Raw genomic sequence first — 27067 nt, forward strand, 5'->3', positions numbered from 1 at the left:
TTCTGCTCCTCTGATTTCTGAGCATTGTTTCTCTGCATAGCAACAAAACCTTCCTGTGCTTTCTGGTGAGGGCTGAGTCCCCAGAACCGTTCCAGCCGCCTAATGCGAACGCTGGGAGCAGCAGCAGCTGTTCTGCTATTAGCCTCCTTCTCTGAATTTCTTCTAATTTGCTTATGTCGAATTTGCATACACGATTTTCCTAGTCTCCAGACCTATTTAAACGCACTGCAGCAAAGGCTGGCTTGTGCTTCTCGTTCCGGTTTCACTGGCAGATGTTATTTGTGAGCGCTGTTTGCAGAAAGCGTGCGTCTAACTTGTGCTGATGAATTCCCCTCTGTTTACTTCGCGTTGTATTTTTCACCTCAAAATCCCTGTGTGATTTATAGATGTCACCTTTGCTCTGTTCTTGCCAGCAGCAGCTCCTGCTAGGCCTGGAGGTGTCACAAGGCCAATTGCTCGAAGGTATCTGTGTGTGGGAAGTGCAACTCTGACTGCTCGGGCTGGGTTTATATTCACATGTGTTACTGAGCACTGCCAGAAGCAAGAGGCTGAGCTACATGGACCTTCGCTAAGTGATTACTTAGGTTTGGTGCTGGTAAATACTATTTACTGTAAAGATGCATTAGGTAGATTACGGTATGAATCACCCTACAACAATAGTTCAGTGAGGCAGAGGTGGTGTTTTCCTTCATGCAGCTGTGACAGTAACGGTGCTTTTTGGGGATGGGCATGAATTGCCATCTGGAAGTGCCTTTCTCTCTTCCTTCTTGGTTGTACAGGCAGATATTTGGTCCAATGAGCTTAGATAAACCTAACTTGTGCATTACCGAACTTGGGGCAGGTATCTCTCGATATGTCACTATTGATACCATGAGGATTACAAGGTGGACAGAGACAGAACACAGAAGTTTTGACTCATGGCCCTTTTCCTAATCCTCAGGGATATGCCTTCCTTCTGGTTACCAAAACAGAGACAAGCATTTTTGCTGGTGTGAACTGGTTCCAGTGCCCTGACAGTACAATGCCCACTTGCACATTTGCAGAAGCATTGTCCCAGTGCAAAGTCTAGCTCCAAGAGATCCATGCCTCCAGCCAGGACATGGCACTTTTTCCTCAACATCTTTCACTGGGGACCAACTCTGTTCACGTTTTCCTTCGTCTGTATGAACTTGGTGCCATGATCTCGGCAGTCATGTAAGAATCACAGCCAGGCTCTTCTGGTCCCAGCATAGGTCATTTGGTTTCATTATTAGAAAACAGATGGATCTTATATCACTAACCCAGCAAGGCTGATATCCATCGTATGCATTGGGCTCCATGGTGATGTGAAGTAAGGCAGAAGTTAACTTCTGAGCAAAGCAAGGACCACGGCTGTGAGAAGCTGGTAGAAATAGTTGGGTGCAAGTGGTAGGAGGAGAACTCTCAGAGGCTTCAATTTAGTCTCATTTTGTCAAGTTCTTGAGGGGAGATGAGCCATCATGTCTATGAAAAGGTGGGAAAAGGTCCATTTGAGGAGTGACAACCTCCCTGCAACCTGCTTTGGGTCTGCGAAAGCCTATTTACAGTGTTTTGTCATGTGTAAAGTGGCCTTATGTTAAGTTTGACAGAGGCACATAGCCCGCGCTTCTTGCGTGTCCCATGCTGAGATGTAAATATTTCAGGGATGATATGCTGTCATTTACACTGATGTTTCCAAGAGTCATCACGCTGAGAGGTGAGTGAACAGCTACTCCTGTGCATACTGATGTGGGAGTGCTTTTCGCTGGGGCTTTGTGGTGGGCAGAGAGAAATCAGTCGGTCACTGCTGCAAGTTCCTGACTCAGGTTGGGCCCCTTGGGGCACTGGAATAACGTGTTCCCAATGCGGGAGCCCACAGAGCTGTGGGAGCTGATCTCTTCTGTTTGTTCTCTGACCTTTCCCAGCTGATTGGCACTGATCTTTTATGCACCGGATAGACGAGCTTTTGCGGTTGACATTTTGGGAGGACTGAATATGGATTAACCCAGGCAAAAAGATTTCCCTTTTTCTCCCTTCAAACAATGCCCTCCTTTTCCAAAACTTGCCTGCACCACCAGGTCAGATCAAACCCATTTTTAACTGAGACAATCCTATAAAGGAATTGGAATTCACAGCTGGGAAGGGGCAGAAGTGGGATTTCTCTCATTAATATTTGCTCTGAGTATCTGAAAGGGAACTGGTGTTCTTGGTGTGAGACATCATGGCCATCCTGAGCATGTAGTGGGGCATATCAGCCATGAAGAGGCCTGAATTCTTGTCAGAGCAGTGAACCTCTTCCTAGCAAACTCATTCAGATCGGACCAGAGAACAGGCTTAGGGCATGAGAACCGCATCTGGAATATTGTGTCCAGTTCTGGGCCCCTCAGTTCAAGAAGGACTGGGAGCTGCTGGAGAGAGTCCAGTGCAGAGCAACAAAAATGATTAAGGGAGTGGAGCATCTCCCTTATGAGGAAAGACTGAGGGAGCTGGGTCTCTATAGTTTGGAGAAGAGGAGACTGAGGGGTGACCTTATAAGTGTCTATAAATATATAAAGGGGGAGTGTCACGAGGATGGAGCCAGGCTCTACTCAGTGGCAAACAATGATAGGACAAGGGGTAATGGGTACAAACTGGAACACAAGAGGTTCCACTTAAACTTGAGAAGAAACTTCTTCTCAGTGAGGGTGACGGAACACTGGAACAGGCTGCCCAGGGAGGTTGTGGAGTCTCCTTCCCTGGTGACATTCAAAACTCGCCTGGACACATTCCTGTGTTACATTATCTAGGTGTTCCTGCTCCGGCAGGGTGATTGGACTAGATGATCTTTCGAGGTCCCTTCCAATCTCTAGCATACTGTGATACTGTGAACCTTCTGAAATGCATAGGCACATCATTATTTTTTAACTGGCTTAGTAGTCTTAGGGAGATGAGTCACACATCGAAGACAGGGACATGGTTCGGTTCTTTGCTGGATGGGGGCCAGTTTTGGCACATCCACCGCTGTGCACCAGTTGTACCGGTGCCTCTCCTGGTGTTTGGGTTCATGATTCTGTACACCAAGAAGAGAAAAAATCACCTGAGGTGTTTAATGCCTTGCACAGCAAGTGGGATTTCAGATGAAGTGGGTCCAGGTGACACATCTGCTTTGGTGTCACAGGGATCTAGTTTGATTTGCTTCCTGTCACTGAGAAGGGCTGCACGGTGCTCTTGTGCAAAGAACCATGGCACAGACACACACAGGAGCATCCGTGTCACTATTCACAAGCGCCCCTATTCTCTCAACATAAAATAATTCTGTTTACAGCACTACAGCTTGTACAAAGTCTGCAGCTGGTTCTTGAAGCTGATCTTTACCACTGAGATTAATTTCATGGTAGCCCAGTTGCTTTGTTGATTAAAATACCCTCAATTTGGAGCTGTTGGTCTGGAGCCGCCTGAAGGCGCAGCTCGTCCATTAACATCTTTCTGCGCCTTGAACTGAGCAGTAATCCTCAAGCTGACTTCATCTGGCTCCTATGTGGGGTAGAACTAGGCTTTGAGGGGTAGTGAGCCGGGCTCTGCAGCGCCCGGGTCCAGCACGGAGCTGGCTGCAGAGGAAAGGCTGAGTCATTTCCACGGGATGCTTCACAGAGGAGCTAAATGATGCGGGGCTCGGGTCTGAGCAGCTCTGCTTCCTGGTGAATGGTAATTCTGTTTACTTAGAAGAGGGAAAAATCACTGGGGGCCTCGGTGCTGCTGTGTCATACCCGGCTCAATGTAGTCTTGTTTGTCTCAACGTGGAAGAGAGAGAAGTGATTCCGGTGGCACTTTTGAGAAAAGAATTCCCTATTTTGGGGCAATGTAAACTTACAGATGTGAGTCCTGAACCTTTTCTCTTTCTGCTTGTTCTGTAGCTACAGTAACATATTACTCCAGCAAGAGCAGAAGTGCCTGGGGATGGAATCCTGACATCCTATGCCAGCCTCGTGTTTTCTGACACACTAAAGCAGCTTCAGGCTTGTAGTTGTAGAGGGGTGGTTTGGGGTTTGTGTTGGGGTGAGCGAGGTCTGGAGCTGGCTTGTGATTTTCCTTCTGGTCTTGAATTTCATGCAGTGTTTGTTTTGCCCAGCATCTACCTGTTTATGTAGGACCTATAAGATTAGACATGAAGAAGTTCTTCCTTGTGAGGAAGCCCTGGCACAGGGTGCCCAGAGAAGCTGTGGCTGCCCCATCCCTGGCAGTGTTCAAGGCCAGGTTGGACACAGGGGCTTGGAGCAAGCTGCTCTAGTGGAAGGGGTCCCTGCCCGTGGCAGGGGTTGGAGCTGGAGGAGCTTTAAGGTCCCTTCCAACCCAAACCAGGCTGGGATTATATGATGCAGAGCACTTGTGTCCCTCAGTGAGTCTCTATCGCTCATGTGCCCATCACCAGTGTACTTGAAGAAGCAGCCAGAAAGTGCTGCCTCTCCTCCACCTGTTCCCTTCTCTGACGGTGATGCTGCACTGACACACCATTCTGTGCTCCATCACATCTGTCACCATTCATGTGCCAACACCGCACAGGCGACTGGCAGCGGGGAAGAAGGAGTTCCTCTGCTCACAGGCTGCAGCTGGCACCAGGCATGCTGCAAAGCTGTTGTGGCTTGTCAAAACCTGATGCTTGTTTCATGACAGGGAGGTCTGGAGCTGCCTTGTGGTTTTCATCCAGTCTCAGTATTTGCGAGGGTTGGTTTTGCTCAGCATCCACCTGTTTACATAGGACCTACTATAATTCTTCTCAGGATGGATTCAAACTCATGGGGAACAGCAGTGGTCTGAGACCTCCCAGAGCACAAATGGTTCAAGGAGGATGGAGCTAAATCCAGAGGGTTTGCACTTCCCTCTTATTTGGTGAAACAGCCACTGGTGCTTCAGTTTGGATCAGTGATGTGAGGTTGATGCCTTTTCCTGCAGGAGGCAGGCAGTGAAGGCAGCACACTTGGTGTCGGTTGAAATAACCGTGTCCTGCGTTAGTCAGAAAGCCAGTCCTGGTTCAGGGGCTGCGGTATCAAATTCCAGGCTTTACTTTTCCCCAATCCAGGCAACTTCCGGAGGTTCAAGTTTTTTTAATGATCAGAATCATGTTAAAAATCATCAGCATAAACTCAGCAGATGACTGGGAGGAAAAACCATAAATCAAAAGCAGGTGAGATCCATGTCTATGTCAAAACAGGGGAATTGCTGCTGGGTCAGATCCCAGCTCCATGTCCATTATGATGCCGTCTCCGACAGTAACTATGCAAGTCAGTTCCATGGTGATTTCTTAAGAGGTGTTTAATTCATGATTGAAATGGGACTGGCAATTTACTCCTTAGCTTTAAGGGTGCCCCATTGCAATGCTAGACACAAAGAAGGAGGATGGATGTTCAAGGAGTATCCAATTGCCTCTACATTCAAAAAGTCACTTGGAATGTTATGTTATTCTATTGTACCTTTTTAGCATGGTGGGGAGTGAACAGCTCTTGCTGTTCAAAGAAAATAAAGCTGTTCCTTGGGATTTTTATATCTGTAACACTGAAGTAATCCAAAGACTGGTCCTGTACCAAAGACGTTTTCCCAACAAGATCCTCATTTTCATGATCCATTTATAGTAAATGAAGACATGTTTGTAGGAGTACTGAGAGATGGAGAGGCTGATCAGGCAAAAAAACCTCGGAGGGCTGTTTTTGAAACCTAAATCTGATTATGCATATGGGCTATTTTTATTCCTCTCTGTAGTTATCTGTCAAGGAACATTTGTGCAAATTAATTTCCATTATGGATTTTAAGCGTGCGGGCTGGAATCCTGGCAGAAAGATATCCCAAATTCTGCTTTTATATCCTCCTTGCCCCTAGGATTGTCAAGCCTAACCGAAGTCTGAGTTCTGGTTAGTCATTGGGACCGTGAAATGTCGTCTGACCTATGGGACAGAGCTCAATGAGGCAGCATCACTTTGATCTGAAGATCAAACGCTGCTTTTCCAAACAGGGAATATTTATAAAGTAATGAGAGAGTCTTAGGGGAAACAAGTCTTGCTCATGACTGCATTGGAAGTGGAAAGATGGCAAAATTCATAGTACGTTACTGGTGAGTTGAGTAGGATGAGTTATTACTAATAATAGCCAACTGTCTGTCTCTTGGGTTGGATTTCACATGTCTTATGTGGACTGGCAGATGAAGGTAGTGGTGGAACTTGTGAATTGCAGTTATTTTTACCCTACAGTTTAACCTAAATAAGAAATGAGCAGGATTTATTTAATATGTAGATGCGGATGCCATGGAGTGCCTCACAAACAAAGGTGAGTGTGTGTAAACACCTATACGTGTAGGAGTACATGGATACATCTATTTCTTGCAGAAAAGAGGCATTGTGGATAGGCGTGAGGGGCTGCCAAGTTCAACATAGCATGTCAGCTGCCGAGGTCTCAAACTGTGATAGAACACATAGTACTTTCAATCAGACATGGTCTTAAAACCTGTGCATTATGGGCATTTCTGTTGTGAAAGCCTGGCCGTGCAACCTGTTTGGTTGGTGCAGGAGCTCCCAGTTGGAAGGAAACAGATTTGGACCCCTGCTGAGCTGTTTCTAGTCCAGGGAAGGACTGGAATGCAGAGACACAGCTTTTGAGTTGAGCTCTTTGAAGTGAAGCTGTTGGGTGGCATGGTTTCCAATGGGCTTGTCTGGGATCCCAGGGAGGGAGGGGAGAGCACCTTGGCTTTGCCAAGGGCATGTGGAGGTGAGGAAGAAGAGGCAGGTGTCTTAGGAAGCCTGGCTGAGCCTGAAACTGCATCAGGAAGCTGGTGCTGTCCCACCAACCCACCTGCATGGGTTCTGTCTCAAGAGCCCCCGTGGAGCCCTGCGGAGTTGTAGCCCCAGTTGAGCTCAGCTCCAAGGAATCAGCCCCAGGTCTTCCCTGTCCGCTCACAGGACATCCCACCCTGCCCCAGTGCCTCCAAGCCTCTGGAATCCCTTTTGCCTCAGGGATAAATGCTTTCAATAGTTGTCTTCAGGGCTTCAAATCTCTGTTGCGTTTTCTAGCCTGAATGGGCTTTATTTTAGGCTCTAGCTGTTAAAAGAAGAGGAGGGGGAGTGGGTTGTAAAGAGACCCCCAGGGCATCCTTCTTCCTATGTCCTGGAGCGTGGCTGTGTGCAGGGTTCAGTGTCTGCTGTGCAGGGCAGTAACTACAGCAGGGCATTAACCACAGCGCAGAGCCAGGCTCTGACACCAGGCTCTGCTCCCAGCATCGCGGCACCGCTGCTTCTCCCTGCTCTGGTACCCCCGCAGCCTAGCCCCCCACTGAGAGCCTGGCCTCGGGGGAGGCACAAGAAAGAGGGAGAACATGGCAATGAGGAGAAAATTGGTCTTTCGGGGGGATTTTTCAGTCTCTGGAGCTGAGAGCAGGTTTGGGGAGGTGGGAGAGGCAAAAAGCCTCCGATAAAGCACGGAGGCAGGGAGGGGGCCATCCTATAAGGGTGAAGAAAGGCAGGGGAGAGCTATGGCTGGAGCCCCCCTGCCTACCCCCCGAGCCGCCTTTCCGCTCCAGGCAGGTGTCATCGCTCCGCTGCCCCAAACGCGGTGCCAGCTCTTTGCTCACCGCAGTCACGTCTGTTTGGGTGTCTGCACCATCCCAGGAGGCGGCTCGGTCACAAACGGGTCCGTCCTCCCCCCGCCCGTGAGGCCGGCGAGGGTGGGCAGCCGGGGTGCGCCAGGTCCCGCTGAGCCCCTGCCTGCACCCCGGGGACCCCTCCGCAACGAGAACCAGCGCTCGCTGGGGAAGAAGGAGGAGGAGGAAGAGGAGGAGGAGGAGGAGGGGAGGGTGGTGATAAGGGGCTTGCTGCGTCGCCTCATCTCTGCACCCAGCGCACACCCGCGGGTGTGTGTGCGCGGGGTGCTGCGGGTCCGCGCATCGCTGCCGGGGGCTCCGGCTGCGGCAGTCGCGACGCGGAGCTGCCGGCGAGCGGGTGTGCGGGGAGCCCCGGCTGCGCGACCAGGCTGGTGACAGGGGTGGCCATGCAAAACCAGAGCTCGTCCGTGGAGGGGAGGCTGCGCTGGCAGCGGCACCCGTGAGGAGCGGAGGGGAAGAGGCTTCCCGCGGCATTCAGCAGCAGGCAGCCGAGGCTCCAGGCACTGGCACCTCCTCCCAGCGCCTCCACCACCACTTGCTTCGGATGTCGTCCTAAGGGAGAAGAGGGGGAAAAAGGATCCAGAACACCCCCGCCCCTGCAACTGGACAGCCCCTGCTGGAGTCTAACAGGTGTCTGCTGGGATTTGAATGGGGAGGGGATGGGTGGGGAGAAAAGTTAACTGGAGAAACCGGGGCTGGGAGAGATGCGATGATCTTGCACCAAGTGGATGTGCCCTGTCTGCATGTGAATAGTGCGTCTGGAGGAGCTCGAAGGGATGTCTTGCAAGTGATCCGCTCCATCTCTGTAGAAACGCTCCCCTCCACCTGCAAACTTTCCCCTGCTCCGAGTTGGGAGGAATGAGAAAGCATCAGAAAAACCCATAAAGGTGGAAGATCTCAGCGGACAAAAACGCCTGAGCTAAACTGTTGCATCCCGAGCCGGGGCTGCGGTGCGAGCATTCCGCCGGTGTCTCCTGGGCTCCCAAGCCACTTGGTGGTGGGTGGCGTTGGCCGAGGCGCCCGGCAGTGTCCCTGGCACTGGGGACAGGCCGAGCAGCATGCTGGCTGCGGCACCCGTGGCCGGCCAGCACACCCCGTGCGCCTGACCCGCCGGTGGTGCCGGGGCGGTGGCGGCCATGGCTGCAGCCATCGCCAGCTCCCTGATCCGCCAGAAGAGACAAGCCAGGGAGCGGGAGAAGTCCAATGCCTGTAAGTGTGTCAACAGCCCCAGCAAGAGCAAGGGAAGCTGCGACAAGAACAAGTTGAATGTGTTTTCCAGGGTCAAACTCTTTGGCTCCAAGAAAAGGCGAAGAAGGCGACCAGGTTGGCAAGGGTTATGTCTTTGGGGGGTTAGTTTGTTTAATCGAATGCAAACTGGGATGGATGTGCATCAGGTGTGGGGAAAAGGGCACCGGTGTCTCAGGGTTGGTATACTGAAGGTGGAGGTATTGCCACTCCTGGCTTGTATGATCTGAGGGACATGGGTACCCCATGCCGGTCCCTTCCCCTTTCATGTTCATCCGGTTTATCTGGATAACCCACACCACTGCTATCTGCCACACTTGCACACCCGTGCGCACCCATGTATTGGTAATTCAGTAGCCTGGCTCCCTGTTACACATACACATATACAAACACAAGCGATTTATTTGTGGGGGAGATGTTAGCAGGGGAAGTTCCCACACATGCACCTCCTTCAGTTGTATGTTAAATAACTTGGCACTCTAGAGATCTGGTTTTATCTTCCTGCTTCGCCGAATGCCTGAGCTGTGCTTCATTTGCTGATTGCAGGCAAAGCTTTTTGCTTTCGCTGGCACCTTCCAGAGTTTTGCTTCAGTGCCCTGTTCCTTTCTAGGAATCCCATACTTGCAGCAGCCCTGCAGACGTGATGCTCTCTGTGTCAGAGGGGCGAAAGATCAGGCATGAAGACTCAGTCCCTGATCTGAGTGGGGTTTTTGTACATGGGAGGAGCAAAACCCTCTGGTAATGCTGCTATCGCTTTGCTGTGCTGAAACATTGATGCTGTCGGCCACTTAACCTGCCTTTCTCAGCAGGCACAGAAGAGGTGTCTCGGTGTTTGCAAACAGTTTGGGGATGTATTGCAGCTAAAAAGCCAAAGTAAGGGCTGGATTAATTTGTTGTCAAAAAGTCAATAGATAAGAACTGTGCATCCATCAGTAGTACCCTTATTAAAGGCTGTTACTAGGAACTGATACACTTCTACAAACTATTGTAAGCTTTTGCCTTCAGTTCCTACTAAAATGAAGCACAGTAGCAGAGCTCCCTAACGTCTTTGGTTGCAAACACAAGGACTCTTATCCAGACATTGGCTGTTGGAAATGACACCTCGTATCTTCACAGTCTGCTTATCTCTGAAGTAAGTAAGATGCTGTGGAGCGGGCTGCGGAGGTGCATCACCTCCTGACAGGCAGGACTGTGTGCAGTGACTACAATGCAGATGTCATTGGGATTCAGTGGAAGTAGAGCTTTTTTGCAATTACTCCTGGTGCATTTCCTAGATATCGGAAATGACAGACCTGACAGCAGGTCCTGTTGCTGTGTACTTTGTGGTCTAGAGCGATCTGAAACCGTGTGAGATATCTCGCTTTCGAGCTGTGAATCTGAGGATGGTGATGATAAAAAGAAACCTATCCAAGCTATGCGTTGTTTTGATCTTTCTTCTCCTAGCTGATGAGGTAATTACCTCAGCCCTTATGGTAATATTTATTCTGCAGCTCCACACATTGCTGGTTTTCAGGGTTTCCCCCCTCCGTTTTCCATATGTTCATTGAGCAGTTTATCACTTCGGATGCTCTGTACTCTTCAGAGCAGCGAGGAAGGGGGGTTTGTTTATTAGAACTGCCGCAGCTCCTGTGCTGAGTGTTTGCTGCTATATATTTAGGCCCTCAGCTGTCACTATGGCTCTTATTAGCGCTATCGTAGTAGTCCTCTTTCTCCTCTCCATTTAAGAGCTCACACCTTTTTAAAAGGCGGAATACGCTCTTTGCCAGCTCATTCCTAATCTTAAACGAGATAGGGCTGAGCTCCTGAGACCAAGCAGCACACTGTTGGAATTTGTATTCACTGCGAGTAGATTTTACTGTGCTACCTACACTGCAATCGAAAGTGGCATTTAATCATTTTGGCAATCGATTTCATAGGCATAAATGTGGTCTCCCAAATGAAAAGTGTTGCAAAGCTGGTTGCCCTGCTTTTGGTTTGGGTCTTTTTTTGTTATCTCAGCCTTGAGAAGAAACCTGGAGGTTTGGTGTTTTAGCATCCTGCTCGCTTGGAACAACACCTCAGGATTTCCCACATTAATCTCACTATTGTTTCTTTACAGAGCCTCAGCTTAAAGGTATAGTAACAAAGCTATACAGCAGGCAAGGATACCACTTGCAGTTGCAAGCAGATGGAACAATTGATGGAACAAAAGAGGAGGACAGTAGTTATAGTAAGTGACATGAGAATAAATGGTGTGTTCGTGAATCGTGGTGTCTCATTCTTCCCATCTAGGTCCATTGGAAACTGTTGTCCTGGGATGACTGAGTGAGTGGAAGCGGCATTAACACTGTGCTCAAAGTGCAGAAATCATCCAGACTTACTGGGTCTGAGAGAAACACAATAAAAATCCCTCATAGAATAATGAACTAGAGGAGGTAATGATGACACATATGACAAACAAAGCAAATGTTATCTCCATGGTAATCTAGAGAAGTTCTTTGCTGTCCTTTGGATTTTATTAGGAGGGTTTTTTTTCCAACAGGGAAAATTTGCTCGCCTACTCAGAGCGCCTGAAATAGAATAACACTATCTCCACTCTTAAAGAGGGGCTCATTCAACCAGAGCCGCGTTATTTCACACAATGAGAGTTCATCGCTTTAAAGTTCACGTTTTGCTATTATTACTATTATTTTTTACCCCGCCTAAACTTAATTATACCTTCGGCTTTTAAGCAGATTTCTTCCCGCTTTTCTGCCTTGGGTCTTCCATCTTGAAAGACCCAGCTTTGGGTCTTTCAGGGTTCTCGACTTTGAGAATGAATAGAAAACAGGAAGAGATGCCTTGAGCACAGATTGGGTGTGTGTGAATAAAACACTCAAGTGTTTCGCAGAGCTTACACTATGTTACTGCTCTGGAAAAGAGAGTTAGGAGGCACACGGAGCTTTGGGAAGTACTTCAGGCCACTAGACAGCAAAACAAAAGTCAACAGGCAGACCTGGCTTTTTAGTTAAAAAGCACAGATTTAAGTGCCACCCTTTTCGTATGAGAAGCATTTGCAGGTGAGCCATCGTTTCATTTTGCAGGACGGTAGAATATGGCAGAGTGAGCGCAAGATGCAGTAGGAAGTATCGTATCTTATTTGTCCAGTCACTTGCTCCCACCCTTCTCCCGCACCCTCTTTAATCCTCTTTACATCCCTGTGTTAACCTCTGAGCAGCGGCAGGAAGGAGCTGGCTCTGCTGCTGGAGGAGGTCTCCTCTGCAGCCACTGAAGGTGCTTGCCTTAGGGTAGAGCCTAACCATAGGATCTGTTGGGACACTGGCTCCAGGTCCCGTCCTTACCAGTGGCACAAAGACCGGGTCGGTGCGGTGCTGAGAGGCTGCTGGCATCTTACAGAGCTCTCCTTGGTGGAGCCACAGAATTTACTCCAAGGATGATCCTTATGGACCTTAAACGTTGCTTTTCTTTCAAGTGAGTGATCTCATATTTATGATTTTTTAAAAGTCAGTGCAGATCTGTCAGGATTTCAGGGTAATTCTGTTAATTATCTTAGAAGAAATATTACTATTTCCATCAAAGCATGAAATACCTGCTAGAGATTGGTTTTTCCTTCTAATGCTTTGCTCAGAATCAAATCTCTAATAGGGATTTTGAGATGTGAAACAAGATAAAACATACAGAAGTACAAACGTGTCTGTTTCTAAGATATCTTTGTTTTCACTGTGTCCTTAAATTCACCATAACCTGGTAGATCACAGAGGAAACCGTAAAACCTCCTTGTTGTTGGATACCAGCTTTCCAAAATGTTGAATACTTAAATATAATGGAATTAGCCCAGAAATGGTTGCAGCTGAGCTGCAGTATCTGAGTGCTCCAAACAGAGGAGGGTTTTATCATAAGAAAACACATGCTTTTGTAGATGCTCCTGTTTTATTTAAGGTAGATGTGTGGACCTTAATGTCCTACAGTACTAAAATTATCTTAATTGCAGTATTTCTGGTGGCTCTAGTAAGACCCTGATTTATGCTTTGGATCAGAGGCCACATAAGGGCTTCCCCCAAGGGCTTGCTCCCATGAGTGTTAAGTGGATCAGGCCCCCTAAAATCCTGTCTTCCGATACCTGCAGACACATCCCTCCTTTACCCCATAGCACTGTGGGGAAGCCACAGGACTTTCAGTCCCCTCCAAATGCATGGGGACTCTCTCTCCAATGTGTTCTCTTCTTTGTACCTCCTGAAGGGTCTCATTGCTGTTCCCTTTTGCCACCTTCACCGACTCTTAAGACCATGTGCAGTGCAATAGTTCAAACTCCCCTTAGTAAGAGGAACATCCTCAAATACAGCTCTGGCCAACAGAGTGGTTGCACAGCACTAGGACTCTGCAGCTGCATTGCTTAGAGCAACCCATAGCCAATGTCCATCCCTGCTCTGCCTTGTTTAACTTCACATTCTTCCCTATCCACAGTAGGGATGGGGACAGCTTGCAGCCCCCAAGAGCCAGCTTGCTTCTGACAGCAGCCTGGGGCCAGGAGTCCTCTCCATTGCTTGCTGCCTGGAACTGGCTAGGAAGTTTGCCTGAAGATGCCCTTAGGCTCCGGAGTTGGGAGCAGACCCAGTGCTGCACATAGGGGTCACAAAAGCAAGGTGGCATCTGCAATCGCAGGGAGTTTAAAAGCCAGCTGAGATTTTGGAGCACAGTTTAGGCAGGAAGTGAAATATGGATCTGAGGAGCCGTAGCAGTCAGCAGAGCCTGGTTCTAGCCAAGAGTCCACATGATTTGAGGAAGTGCCTCGTGGAAAGGATTTCCTGGCTGAGAAACAGATTTTGTCTCGTTACATGTGTTAAATAGGGCAAGGTTTTAAATCAAAGCAGAATTTACCCCCCCCAATTTTGGCAAGACAAAGAGATTTCAAGACCGATAAAATAAGGAAATGTAGGACACAGTATCCTGCAGAAAGCACATGAAGGTCCAGGTGGCCAAGCCAAGGATGGCACAGACCTCACAGTAATGTATACGGTCATAAATCCAGCTGTGGCCCACTGCTGCTCATTTTGCAGCTTTAATTCTCTTGTCAGGTGATATTGCACAAGGGCCATAGCCAAGATCATCTCTCCCTTAGGCACCACCGAGTTTTCCATTGTGATGGATATTATATCCTTGTTTTAAACAGCACAAATGCGTAGGGAAAGGCTAGGAGGTGAATAACTTCGCATTAGTTTATCCTAGCACAGAGTGATCATAGTAGCAAGCAATTTATTTTCCGGTGGCTTCTTTTTTGCCACTATTCCTGTCATACGGGCCCATATGAGGGTCAACCCTTAGAAATGTGACAGCATCTCAGACCTGCTGTCCATGGCTTGCAGAGAGGGGGCTGCATGGCTCTGCTGCTGGCCCCATCAGCAGCCAGAGGTCATGGACAAGCCACTCACTGTTACAGAAGCCAGACTTGGACTTGCTGCTGGGCAGTGGGAGCAATAGCTGTTGATAAAGGGATGCCAACGTCCCCTCGCCTTGGAGGTGGGAGCTAGGGCAGCCTGGCTGTGTGTCTGGCTGTGCGTAGGACAGACAGACTGTGCACCCCCCCACCAGCCGGTCCCTCTCCCCTTCACAGCAGCAGAGCCAGCATTACTCCCCCACAGCCCTTCTGTAACTTCCCATAATCTGTGCCACGGCAGCTGCTAATCCCACCGATGTCGAAAGCAGAGTGCGCCCAACCCTCGGTTTTACCTCAAAATAGAGCGTGTAGGTTTATGGCAGGAAAACCTGTTCAGCAGCCCAGGGAAGCAGCTGAGCACCCATTGCAGTGGGTGCCCCAGCCCTCCCCGGCGGAGCTTGCTCAGCCCCGTATCTCTGCTCGCTTTGTCAAGCAGAGCATAGGGATCGCTCACTAAAACCAATCTCTGTGCCTTGTGAGCTGCATCTTCTCTGCTGTCCTAGGCTTTGCCCTGTCCTCAGCTGGTTGTAGCACTGTTTAAAGTGGAGCCTGTACTTCTACCCTTGTGCTGAAAATACCCAACTTGTACGCACGCCATTAAGAAAGCACCTTTTAAAAGAGACCTCCAGGTTCTGCCTGGATACTGAGCTTTAAATTGGGCTCTCTTGCCTACACAGGGATCCAGTGCTGCTTTTGGGGGTTGCACTGCAAAAAAAGGACTCTCCAGGGGAATATTTACTGAGTCAGGCAGGGAATAGCTTCTCCCCCAAATAAATTCTTGCACTTAAACGAATGGATGAGAAATCCATTTCCGTCAGCATTCCACTCACTGAAAATCTAAGTTTTGTTTGCCAAAGAGTGCACAAAACTAAAGGATGCAATTGTTTCTAGTGAAGAGAAAGCCATTTGTGTTGCTTGAGGGGAGTGTGAGGAGGGGCCGCATGTGTGTCTGTGTCTGCATGTGCACTCGTGTACGAGAGGGGGAACAAACCCAACAGAGGTATGATTTTATGATCTCCCACATTATTTATTAGCTGGATATTTCCACCTGCCCTGCTATATGCCACCATTGTAGGAAATTCAATGCTCAAAGGCCCTCCTAGCCTCAGAGCAGAGTACCTGTAAATCACAGCAGTCCAGCCCTAAGCCTATGGCATCTATGGCACCCCTTCTTCACTCAGCCTCGGGCTGAGATGCTCAGGTTCCAGAGCTGGAACATGGGCTCTTTTCACCAGCACTTAGTTCTTCATCTCCAATGCCCAGTGTTAACTTCTGACCATGCCTTTATCAATGTAGGGCATGTATACATTTGCTCTCACCTTTTTTAACACACTCTCGACAACCCCACACCCAGAATTTAGTTTCTATATTAAACGCTGCTGAGCTGCAACTTTACATTGAAAAGTGTGACCATTTGGGGGTTGTCAGGCTGGGAAAGGAATTTATAATGGCTCATCATTCTTAGCTTATTGTTTTGAAATTAATACAAATATTCCAATTCCATAATTCAGTTTTAAGTTGGCCTCAGAGAGTGACCATAAATACTACATCTCAGCCTGAAGCAGACCAGAGTTTTCTAGCCAAGTAATAAGCCATCGGAAATAAGAGCCAGCTTGGCATTACCTCATCCCATCTCTGCATTTCTACAACAGACTGGAAGGAGATGCTTTGGGTTATGAGAACAGTTCTTGAACATTTTCTTAACTCCCTTTATTTTTAGCCTTTACTGTTGAACACAGAGTGCTGGATTCCACTCGTATTACTTGTGTTCAATTTTGATGTATCCATGAATCTAAGCTATGGCAGAGCTTTGCTTTTCTTTCCTTATTTCTTATTTAATTTGCCTCTTCACAAACCGGAATCTTCAGTTTTGAAGAGACATATCTCTGCTTATAAATACTGCCACTATTAGCATGTGTACAAGCAGAAACGCGAGGAGAACATTAGGAGCAGCTCAAATTGAAAGCGTAGATTTAGGGCTTGAGCTAAAGGATATGCTGTCATTTCATTTCATTTGGAAGTTATTGAACTCTGCTTTTTCACACCCATTCTTGTCTCAAAAAGAGAAAAAAAAACCCCGATGAGCTCTGAGTGGAAACTTTTTGAGATGTTAATGAAGGTTTTTAACTTTCCTGCATTTCATTTTGCTCCTTTTGGTCAAAAAACGTGTACTGAATTTGATCTGAATTTGCAAAAAAAAAAAAAAAGTTTTGATCATCTTGAGAAAACTTTATGTTTGAATTAAATTATTTTTGCACTGACTTGAAAAGAAAACCACAAAATCCCAAATTAAGTGTGTTTAGTTCAGCAGACCCTGGATTCCACCTATGAGGCAGGTGAGTCCTTTTAGCTCTCAGTGCCTCCAGTTCACCATCAGAAAGGGGGAGATACATTGATAACTTCTGTAGGTAATTTTGGAGCTATTGGTGGAAATTGCTGCAGAAGAACACAGTAATAGCAATATTCCACAGCACCCACTAAAATTAATATACACTTTAATGGGCATTTTTTATCTGGTTCTGGTAACTATGGTCTAATTCTCTATTTGCTCTGCATCCTCTAAAGGATTAATTTTGCTCTCTGTCTCCTTTCTCTCCTAGCTTTGTTTAACCTCATACCTGTGGGTTTACGAGTGGTGGCGATTCAGGGGGTTCAAACAAAATTGTATCTGGCAATGAACAGTGAAGGATACCTATATACATCAGTAAGTAAACACACTTCATTTTCTTCTCACTGGAAACTATGGTAAAAGCTTGTAAGTTCCTCATTTTCTGTTCCAAGGAATCTGCTTATAACCTATAGACATAAGATTTAACTGCAAATTCAGTATACTGGTGATAGTCTTGTTTTCTATGAATCCATACGGATGCACAAAATCAGACTTCACCCATTTGATGTAAACTAATGATCCCAAAGTGGGGAATGAATAAGAAGCCCCACAACAAAAAACCCAGACAGAAAAGATGCTTTCTCATGGTCACTGCGACCAATGGAGCTAATCAGTGCAGGGTACAGAGGGAAAGGGACAACTTGATGAATCCCCGACATGCCTGAACGCTTCCATACCTTCCAATATAATCTTTATTACGGTTAATATAAGGGATTAAAGTAATTTTTTTTGTTGTTTGACTCAGAAATGGAATTAGATGTGAAAATCTTACGGCTTCAAGTGGTTCGATGAGTAAAGAAAGGTTTGATTAGCAGTTCTGGTGAAGAATAGCAGTGAATAATTTTCAGTGGCATTTCTCAAGAGAACAAACAGTATTTTTAAGGGAAAAAGGAAAAGGATGTTTTAAAAAATAGACTATTTTCCAATTAAAAACCTTTAGTTGAACAGCGTTCAGGAGTTTTAATTATAAACTCTTGAACAGATTTTTCCCAGGGTGGTAAATAAAGGAAAATGTAATTTATTATCTACTACAAATTATGCTCTTCTATGACTGATTCCCTTAAGGTGCCTTTAATACTGATAGCAATTAAGTAAACTTATTGAAATCTCTCATTTGTTTTGCAATCCAAGGGGAAGCTTTGCATATTTTTCCTCTTATAACTGCCAGAGCAAAAGCAAATCAGAGCTGGGTGTGCTGCAGGACAGGATTTCCGTGAACAGCATCAAACTCTGCTTTTCTTTTTACTCTGGCTATTTACTTAGGGCGGTTAATCCACAGATCTGTTTGCAGGGCTGTAGCCACACAGCCGGATCATGCCAGCTCCCCTTAATCCCATGTAGTCATGGTCCTATGGCTGCACAGTGTCATTTACATTTGCACTGCGAATGTCCCTTTGCACCTTGCGGTCTCGTTTCCATTAGCATCCTCAGCTGCGTTCCTGATCCTGAAGTCAAAGGGACCACAGAGAGAATCAGAATCATAGAGTAGTTAGGGTTGGAAAGGACCTTAAGATCATCAAGTTCCAACCCCCCTGCCATGAAGTATCATTTCTACTATCCTTCAATGTGAGGAGGAGAGGCAGAATATAACTCTTCTTTAGATTAGATCTTGTTTTGCTTTATGAGTGTTTAGTCATCTTAGGAATTGCTCAGAGATTCACTTTGGTTGTAATTTTTGGTGTCTGCATGGATTAGGGATAGTTCTTCACATGGTCTCATCTGTTACAATGCAGTGTGCCCTCTTTGAATCCTTCAGTACCTGTGGATTTAATAGTTTATACCATGGCAAAATAAACTGGTAGCATCCTTCTGTTTTCCCTTAGTAACAGTGGCCATTTTTGTTCCTTCATTAAGCAGCTGTATTTTCTTACTATTATTCTTTCATTCTTCTTGGCTCTGTTGGGCATGGCACAACCCTAGACAGACTTTTGCCATGTTGCTGCGTCCAAGATTTCTATTTCTAAATACCCTTCAGAAAGACGGGTGTGCATTTAATGCTGATCTACTTTGCCAAAGGCAGTTTCCACACAAGTTGTCAATAATCTTTGGTTTATCATCTGGAGTCTTCTGGTTTGGTTATTTTGTCCTTTAAAATAATTGTACGAAACAGGCTTGGCAGGCAAAACCTTGCTTATGTCTCTGTCAGTGTGCGCAGGGCATGGACAAAGGCTGGTGAAGAGCATCTCGTCTTCCCCTCCTTCACTTGCTATACAAAAAAGGTTGCCAGAATTGCAGTTCCAGCACCATTTTTCAAGTGTTTCCAGCACTTCTTTTGCTGATAATGATCCTTTCAGCAAGGGATACAGCCTGTCAGTCTGATGTGTAGGAAATAGCTCTATATTTTGGGCTGGATTCTTGGTTGATGTAAATGAGTCCCAAGAGAGCTCAGCTGATTTATGCCATCTGAACACTCACCTGCTCAAGGGATGCCATCAGGGAGTCTGGGGAGCAGATCAGCTCAAGGAAATGACATCCATCTACACATCCTGAGGGTTTCCAAGCCCTTGCAGGATGCGTTCCCAAATGGGATTTGTCAGGAGCAGACAGATGGTAACATGGGATTAATCAGGAGCAAAAGTGCCACAAAATGCTGACAAATTCCTGACACGAGGATATAGGGAAAAATAGAAATGTACTTAGAGTGTAGATAACTATAACAGATAGTTATACCATTTCCAGACAGAAATTAAATTAGCATTGATGATGCAATGTAATAGGGAGAGAGAACATTGTGGTCCATGTCATGATCACTTGCTTTGGGTTTTATTGTCACTCCAGCGCTTCAGTCATGCTTGTGTCTGTGCAGAGCCGCTTCCTTCAGATTGCATTGCCAAAGGTTATGGATTCATTTGGTAAATGGTTTGAGAAACACCCTACTGATATGCCAGCCCTGCTCCTCACCCCGTGCTACTGTCTGTGCCTTGCACCTGATAGAGCCTTTTAGCCTGAAAACACCGCGCCTGATAAGGAGGCCATTAAAGTCCATGGCAATTACCCCACTGGTAAATAGGTAAATAAGACATCTGGCTTATTGGAGGATAAATGGAGGCTCAGCTAAGTGCTTTCCCACACGCACATAGGAAAGCACATTAGGGGTAACACACCAGGTGTCCCATTTCCATGGATCTTGCACTGAACTGCAAGATGAAATCACAGTTCCATTTCATTTTAGCGACTGTTGTGAATTCCTGTGTTTTGCCACTTATGGTGTATTTTTTAGGTTTAGGCTGCGCAGCAACAAAATGGAATTAGTGGATTCTGAGTGTCCTTCACACCTAGAAAATACATCCTGACCACAGTCCTTCAGAGTTGTTGCAGAGAATATCATAGAACCCCAGACTGGTCTGTGTTGGAAGGGACCTCAAAGCTCCTCCAGCTCCAACCCCTGCCACGGGCAGGGACACCTTCCACTAGAGCAGCTTGCTCCAAGCCCCTGTGTCCAACCTGCCCTTGAACGCTGCCAGGGATGGGGCAGCCACAGATTCTCTGGGCACCCTGTGCCAGCGCCTCAGCACCCTCATAGTGAAGGATCATATCTGCAGAGCCAGTTTACTCACCTGTTGAGCTCTAGCTTTGGCCTTGCCTCTTCCTTCCTCGCAGTCTGCCACAATAGGAACTCAGGCATCTGACCTCAAAATTAGCCTCCAGTGTGGTTTGCTTCCAATCCAGGATGAGATGAATTTGCTCCATGAGGGGATCAGGGATGTGTAATAAATCTGCAGAGAACAGATATCTGTATTTGGCTGCCAGAGTTTATAGATAGTTTGCAGCATCTGTCAGTTAGAGCAAAAATAAGATCTTTAATGTAATGATAAAAGCTCCTTGGGGATAAGGCATCAACTCAGCTAAGAAAAAACAGAGATATGATGTTAAAATAAATACATAATTGTCTGCATTTGTTATAGAAGCATGTTAGAAGGCCTGGATTCAGGGAAGGGAAGCGACCTCGATCCTCCCCACAGCCTCACCCTGCACTGAGCAGCGTGTGCCTCCTCTCACATGTCTTCATATCACAGAATAACACCACGTTTGAAATGTTTGGTGTTTGAATGTAACCAGTTTCCTGCCAAAATGGATGGCAGTTTGTGCAGCTGCACCTCCCAAGCCCAACACACCCTCACTGGTTTATTTGGAGGGATCCTGTCAGGAGCTATTGGAAGCTGTAGCTCTTCCCGCTGTTCGATGCTTGAGCATCCACCTAAAATGAAAACACAGGATTTGATTCATCCCTTCTTGCACCAGTGTCATGCTGCTGCAAGATGACTTAAACAGTGTTATGGCACTGCTGTCTTACGTAATGCAAAATGAATCATGCCCTTTGGTAGTTTGGGATGGCTTTTAGTTTGGCTTATTTTCCTTTCTATGAACCACCATCTACGCCACGCTTGAGGTTTGCAGGGTTCATGAATTCCTTGTGTTCTTTAGTTGTCTTGAACAAAAGTGGAAAGTATTTTAAGGACCTCTTTGTCAGGCATTCAGTCCTAGAGCTACTGCTTTCACATTGAAGTGATTGTGATGTGACAGAGGAGGCTCACAGTGACACAGAGCACCAGTTCATTAAAGGAAAGACATGTATGTGGGTGAAGTGAATTGGGCGTATTGCTTGAATTTCACATAGGCTGAAGTGTAACCAAAATACAGCGATCTGAAGAAGACAGCCTGAGGATGTCTGTCTGTGTATTTGCGGTGAACCATCATGTCAGAGTCTTTAAAATCATGTAATGATTGTCAGTGAAATGCAGATTTCTCCTATAGAACATTTTAGCCCATGTAATTCAGTGCTTGTTTAGCCTATATGCCTTCTCAGAAACGAAAACTAACTGGTGCTGCTCATTGCATCCTTCTGGCCAGTCTCGGGAGCCATGAAACTCAGCTTGTAAAGAGAGTTGGTTTTCCCTCTTGTCTTATTCTGGGTTCCTGTGATCTGCTAAAGCATTTGATTTAATAGTGTAAACCACGACAGTGTCACCCATGAGTACGTGTACAGCTTTTCCCAGTGAAAGCCCTTGTGTAAGAGTGGTCCTTTGCCATGACTACATGTGATGGGACTCTGTCCATCCCCTCCTGCCCCCTTTCAACCTGGAAATTCAGGGCATTCATCCTTTTGTAGGATGGGTATTGGGAAGTATGTTAATGGCAGAGCTGTTTATGCTTGCTTTGTTAGCTATTGTAGGATGTCCCTTATTTCTGAGTTAATAGAGCTGTTGTGCATAGCTCATTTTTGCCACAGTTAGAATGGGTTTAAGGAGCACTTTGATATAATACCCTGTGCAGATTTTTACCTATCATTTACCCTAAGAGAGCATTCAGTTAACATTGTCTTCTGTATGTAAAATAGATTGGCATATATAAGTCTGATACCTGCACAGAAAGCAAACATTGCATGAAGCATACATGCTGATTATAGCCAAGAGAACCGAGATGTGATTAAATTCTCAGAGTGATTCAAAACTTGGGTTTGGCGATGTGGAGAGAAGGGAAGTTTGTGCATATTTGAATACTGAGCAGTGCAGTGGAGACCTGCTGTAGCTAATGGGAATGGCTGGGGCATTTAAAATGAATTACTGGCAAAGAGCATTTTTCCACCTCAGGGGGATAGCACAAACCAAGAGATAGGGAAAATAATCAGAAGCTTCATCTAGTTAAATTTGCATGTCAGTGTAAATCATGTTTTACCATGCAGACTATACTTTAATGTAGTCTATCCTCTTCAGTGATGGGGTCTTCAGTCCAGCTGCAGCACATTTTTCTCTTCATCACAACACCTTGCTCTGTGCTGGGCAAACGTGCAACATCCTCATCACAGTGAGGAAGGCAGCTGTGGCACTGTGCTGACAGCCCTGCCTGCTCCCACTGCGAAGGCAGGAAAGGTGTGGGATCAGGAGCATGCTCTAAGGATGTTCCCAGGCATGGCAGGATAAATGATACCCGCTTTAGCTGATAAATGTTTTCTAACACCTTCAACCATGGCCACTGCTCTAAATTATGCCAGCAGCAAACCTCAGCAGATGCACACAGTTGTACTGTGCATTTTACAGCATCTTACAGTGGTGTTGCAGCATCCCTGAGGATGCTGGCCAGGGTCCAGGATGGGAGAAGCTTGGTAGGTCTCCATGCAGCATCACAAGCTCCTGATTTCCCTGCCCAGACAGGTACTCCCTTGGGTTGTGTTCACAGGCTCAGCCTATTATGGGGAATCTGACCATGGGTTTTGGGGTTTAGTTGTGAACTGCACTATGCAGAAGGGACCAGCAGCCTGGGCTGAGCTTGCTGTGCCTGTCTGGCCCTGCTCTGTGATGTGAGATGCTCCTGAAAGTCAGGTCCCTGAAGAAGCAGAGCAGTACCCTGCATCAGGTCTTCCTTAATGACGTATGTGCAGGTCTTTCCTAATGATACGTGCTGGTGCTGAGTGGAGGGGCAGAGAGATGGATGCTGCTTCCTTCAGGTGTTTGTCTCTGCTGAGAGCAGTGTGGTTCCAGATTTCAGGAGGCAGACTGCTTGCTGTCTTCAGCAGAGAAGCAGGGAGGGCATCACCCTCCCATGGGATGATTATTAGGAGATTCAGGAAGCTGAAAGCCTTGGAGCTATTACGCTGCTTTTCTCTACAAGTCATCCCCCAGGCATCTGAAATCCACAGAGGTGTTGCTGCGCATCCATCCCTCGCTGCAGGTGGTGGGAGCTGAGGATACTCAGCACCTTCTGAGGTAAGGCTTCATAAGAAGAGCCTAAGCATGAAGTGCGCTGCCCAGATCCTGACAGACCTGCAGTTAGATGCCTGTGCAACAGCTGTTAAAAATCAGCAGGGAAAATGCTGTTTGTGTAAGAGCAGTTTTGATGTCCTGCGAGGTAAATAACATGCATTCGAAGTAGATAAAAGACTAAAGTGCATCCACTCTCCTTGTTAGTCATTTGATAATCAATGGTGAAGTCCTTGTATGAAAAGATGGGAAGTCTTTATAAGCTCAGACTTCAGGTATTGCTTAGAGCAGAAGTTTTGGTCTCAGGAAGCTCAGAAACATGGCTGAAATGCCAATGCAACAAATAAGGCCCAGACTCTCGCTCCATTGCACTGCTCACTGGGCTCACAGTGACCCAAACCCATCATAATGCCAAAAAAGAGCCTTGGCAGAACCTGGAGCTGGACCAGCGTTTGATGCTTTGGCGCTTCGATCACACACCGCTTGATTCCAGCATCACTTTTCAGCCCTGCACCATCAAACAAGGAGTAGCGACTTCCAGCTACTCACAACTCTTCACCGTCATGTTGCAAAGCGTGTTTGGCAAGAGGGAGTTGTAAGCAGATAAGAAGTAGAGCAGACGGTGTGAGCCGCGAAGTGCGAGAACGCGAGCACTGCCAGGTTCTCGGCGTGTTCAGTGGCGATTGTAATTCAGATCACCAAACATGGGATTACGTTGCTGTGATTCAGCAGAGCCAATAAGGAATGTGCCACTTTCCTCTCCTAAATTTGCTGTGGGTGCTCCACGTTGTGACCCAGGGTGTAGGTGCCTGCAGGGTGATTCATGGGCCTGGATGCGCGTTAGTATTTAGGTGGATTTTTGAGCTGCTGCTTTTTTTTTTCCCCTGATACATATGAAATATCAAGCTCAGGAGCAAAATCACTTTCCAAGCTTACCCTGGTGTCTTTAGAACGTGGCTTAATGAATAGAAAATACCATTATGAAACCTCAGCTCCTTTCCTACGCTCGCTTTCCCTTCTAGAAAGCTGCGTGCCTCCCCTACATCTGCCCAGAAGGGCTTTCCCTCCCTCTCGTGCTGCAGGTTGAGCTAATGAGCAGCTCTTGTCACAGTGACTCAGCAGCGCTTCTGCCTCGTTACACTCACACTGTAACCTGCCGACAAGATGGCTCACCCGGACGGTGCTCCCTGCCAGCTGAAAAGGCCCATGTGAACGTGCGCATCTCAACAAGGATGCTGGAACAAGCAAAGACCGTCTCCAGGGACTCCCCAGACCAACAGGAGTGGGTTGGTACTGGAAAACAAACTCGGAACTCGAGGAGAAGCTAACCCAGGATGACAGCAAAACACACGGATTCAGCACATCTATTAAATCTGCAGAAAGCGTTTTCCACTCAGCACATCGTTCTGCTGGGGAGCTCCCAAACCAGTCTGTGGTTCTGTGAATAGATAGAACACACAATAACCATTATATTCCAGATAGAATCATACAGTATATAGTCTGGGCTGGAAAGGACCTTAAAGCTCCTCCAGCTCCAACCCCCTGTGATGGGCAGGGACACCTTCCACTAGAGCAGGTTGCTCCAAGCCCCTGTGTCCAACCTGGCCTTGAGCATTGCCAGGGATGGGGCACATCCTGAAATCATGGCTTGCCAGAGGCTGGGGAGGTGTGCTTGGAAAATGCTGGGATAAAATTCCCTTGTCCTTATACTCTCCCCTAGGCATCTGCAATGGCTTGAGAAAGACGTGACCTCCCTGGTCAGTCCTCTTGCTGCTTCTTATTGATGTTTTCCTTATGGGTTAGTTTTCAGGAGGCCCTTGCTACTCTGATGAGGAATCCCAAAAGTGTCAGTTAACCCTGGTTAAGGATATGCAGGAAAAAGGCATTTGTGGTGAGAGTATGGGACTGGGGTGAGGATGAGCTGCAGGAAAACTGAATGGGGAGATGGAAGGGTGCCTGTTCCTGCATGTTCCTATGCCTGCTGTTGTGTGCGGTTGTTGTGCAGGGCAGGACCTGGAGCTTCGGCTGTTGCAGCAGTGCTAAGATAAACAAAACTTGGTAGTTCCTGTGCTAAAAGTAAGTAAAGGGCAGTTCGCTTCCCCAAAATGACTCTCCATCAATTCAGGCTAGCGTTAGATTGACAGAACAGATCTGTCATGTGGGGGTATTTGGAGTGACTTCATTATACACATTTTGGTGTCTTTTTATCCTCAGATAGCCCTGCGATTGCAACAGTGCTAAGAGGAAGTAAATTCATCTCTGTTCCTACTTGGCAGCCTCAAGAGGAGTGTTTACTGCTTCCTGGCCATTTACCTCCTTGCAAACCCACTGAAAGCATCCTTTTCCTGACAGGACTTTTATTGCAAGCGATGAGGTGCAAACACTGAGAACCCAGCTGGCCTGTAGAAGTTCACATGGCATTTGCAGCGTTGCCAGTCAAAAGGCATCTTCTGAAAAGCCCACTAAGCAAAACCAATGGGGAGTCAGCGGGCAAGGAAAAGGGGTCATTACCCCCAAGATTCCGAGTTTCATGGCTGCTTTTAGGAAGTGCAGCACAACTGGAAGGGGTTTCCAAAGGAAACTCTGTTCTTTCAGTCACAGAGAGCCTGAATACCATCCTCTTGGCACGACTCTTCAGTACCGAAAGCAGAAACAACTGTGTGAGTCCTAGAAAGCAGGATAAATGTGGTGTGTGGTACAGAAGCTAGGCTGGGATCAAGGAAACAGAAAAGCTGTCATATTTAGATTATACCTCTGAAGCCTTGGTTTCAGAAGCTAACATTTCCATAGAGAAGCTGATTCTTGGAGTTAGACCTGACAATTCTTGGATGGAAAATCTAAACAGGGACTAGGAAACAAAACAAGTCTGTTGAATCAAAATTGCATCAAGAAACTTGCATTTCCATACTGAAGTGCTTTCATTAGGATTAGCAAAGGGATGCGAAATGTAGAATAGATTAGGGAGTCTTTGGACTCCAATATAAGAGCTTTTACCAGCAGATGGGATGGTTTAAATAATTGAACTGATAAGACCTTTCATATTTCATGTTCTGCGGATGCTACAGGTGCTATCACATTGTTTTTCATTGTTGTCATTTTTACCCAGACAGCGCTGAATATTGAGCTGCATGGCTCTTCTAAAATGAAATCCACTGGGGAGCTCAGCAAAACAGGCATGGTAATTGGTGAAGTGCAGCTCTGTTTATTTAAAGCCTCAGGAGGTATCTAAAAATCAGAGCACCGGTTTCAGACGCACAGCACAAGAGGCTGGCTGCTTTATAAAGCGCTGTCCCCTTCCCTTATGACGGCTTGGCAGATTAATGAGGGAGTCAACTTAGACCCTTCATCCTCATCCCCAGGGTATTTCAGATGTTAGAAAATCCCATCATGAGGTAGCAGTGTTCCTAGCGAACCCAAGTATTGGAGGGACCTTACACTTGAGCTGACTGGGAATGGGCAAACCTCAAAAGACTTGTGAGGGCATGTTTCCTCAAATGACAGCTCCAGAACCTCATGCTATAACAAAATGGGTCTAGCAAACTGAAAGGAGTGCCCTGTTCCTCACCCTAGCAGTACTCACAACCTCCAACTAAACTGGAAGACCAGTATTTTAAGTGTACATGAAGTATTTCTCACATGAGGCTACCTTGTGGAGCTTGCACACAAATCAGAAGCAGGGTTTCATCAATCTGAAGGTTTCAGTT

At 46.8% G+C, this 27067-nt stretch overlaps 1 protein-coding gene across 6 annotated transcripts in view; it reads left to right on the top strand.

Moving 5' to 3' along the window:
* Window positions 1-27067, top strand: part of FGF13 (fibroblast growth factor 13) — a 241729-nt gene that overhangs the window by 176006 nt on the left and 38656 nt on the right. For 5 of the 6 annotated variants that reach the window (XM_057404861.1, XM_057404857.1, XM_057404863.1 and 2 more), the window contains 2 exons: window positions 10962-11072; window positions 16877-16980. In XM_057404861.1, coding sequence (XP_057260844.1) covers window positions 10962-11072; window positions 16877-16980 — 215 coding nt within the window. Of the gene's footprint in view, window positions 1-8272; window positions 8942-10961; window positions 11073-16876; window positions 16981-27067 lie in introns of those variants that run through there. The other variant, XM_057404858.1, reaches the window with a different exon arrangement.

The sequence above is a fragment of the Pezoporus wallicus genome, unplaced genomic scaffold (assembly GCF_028554395.1).
Source record: "Pezoporus wallicus isolate ANWC-B61680 ecotype Strahan unplaced genomic scaffold, APGP_CSIRO_Pwel_v1 contig_6217, whole genome shotgun sequence".
NCBI lineage: Eukaryota > Metazoa > Chordata > Aves > Psittaciformes > Psittacidae > Pezoporus > Pezoporus wallicus.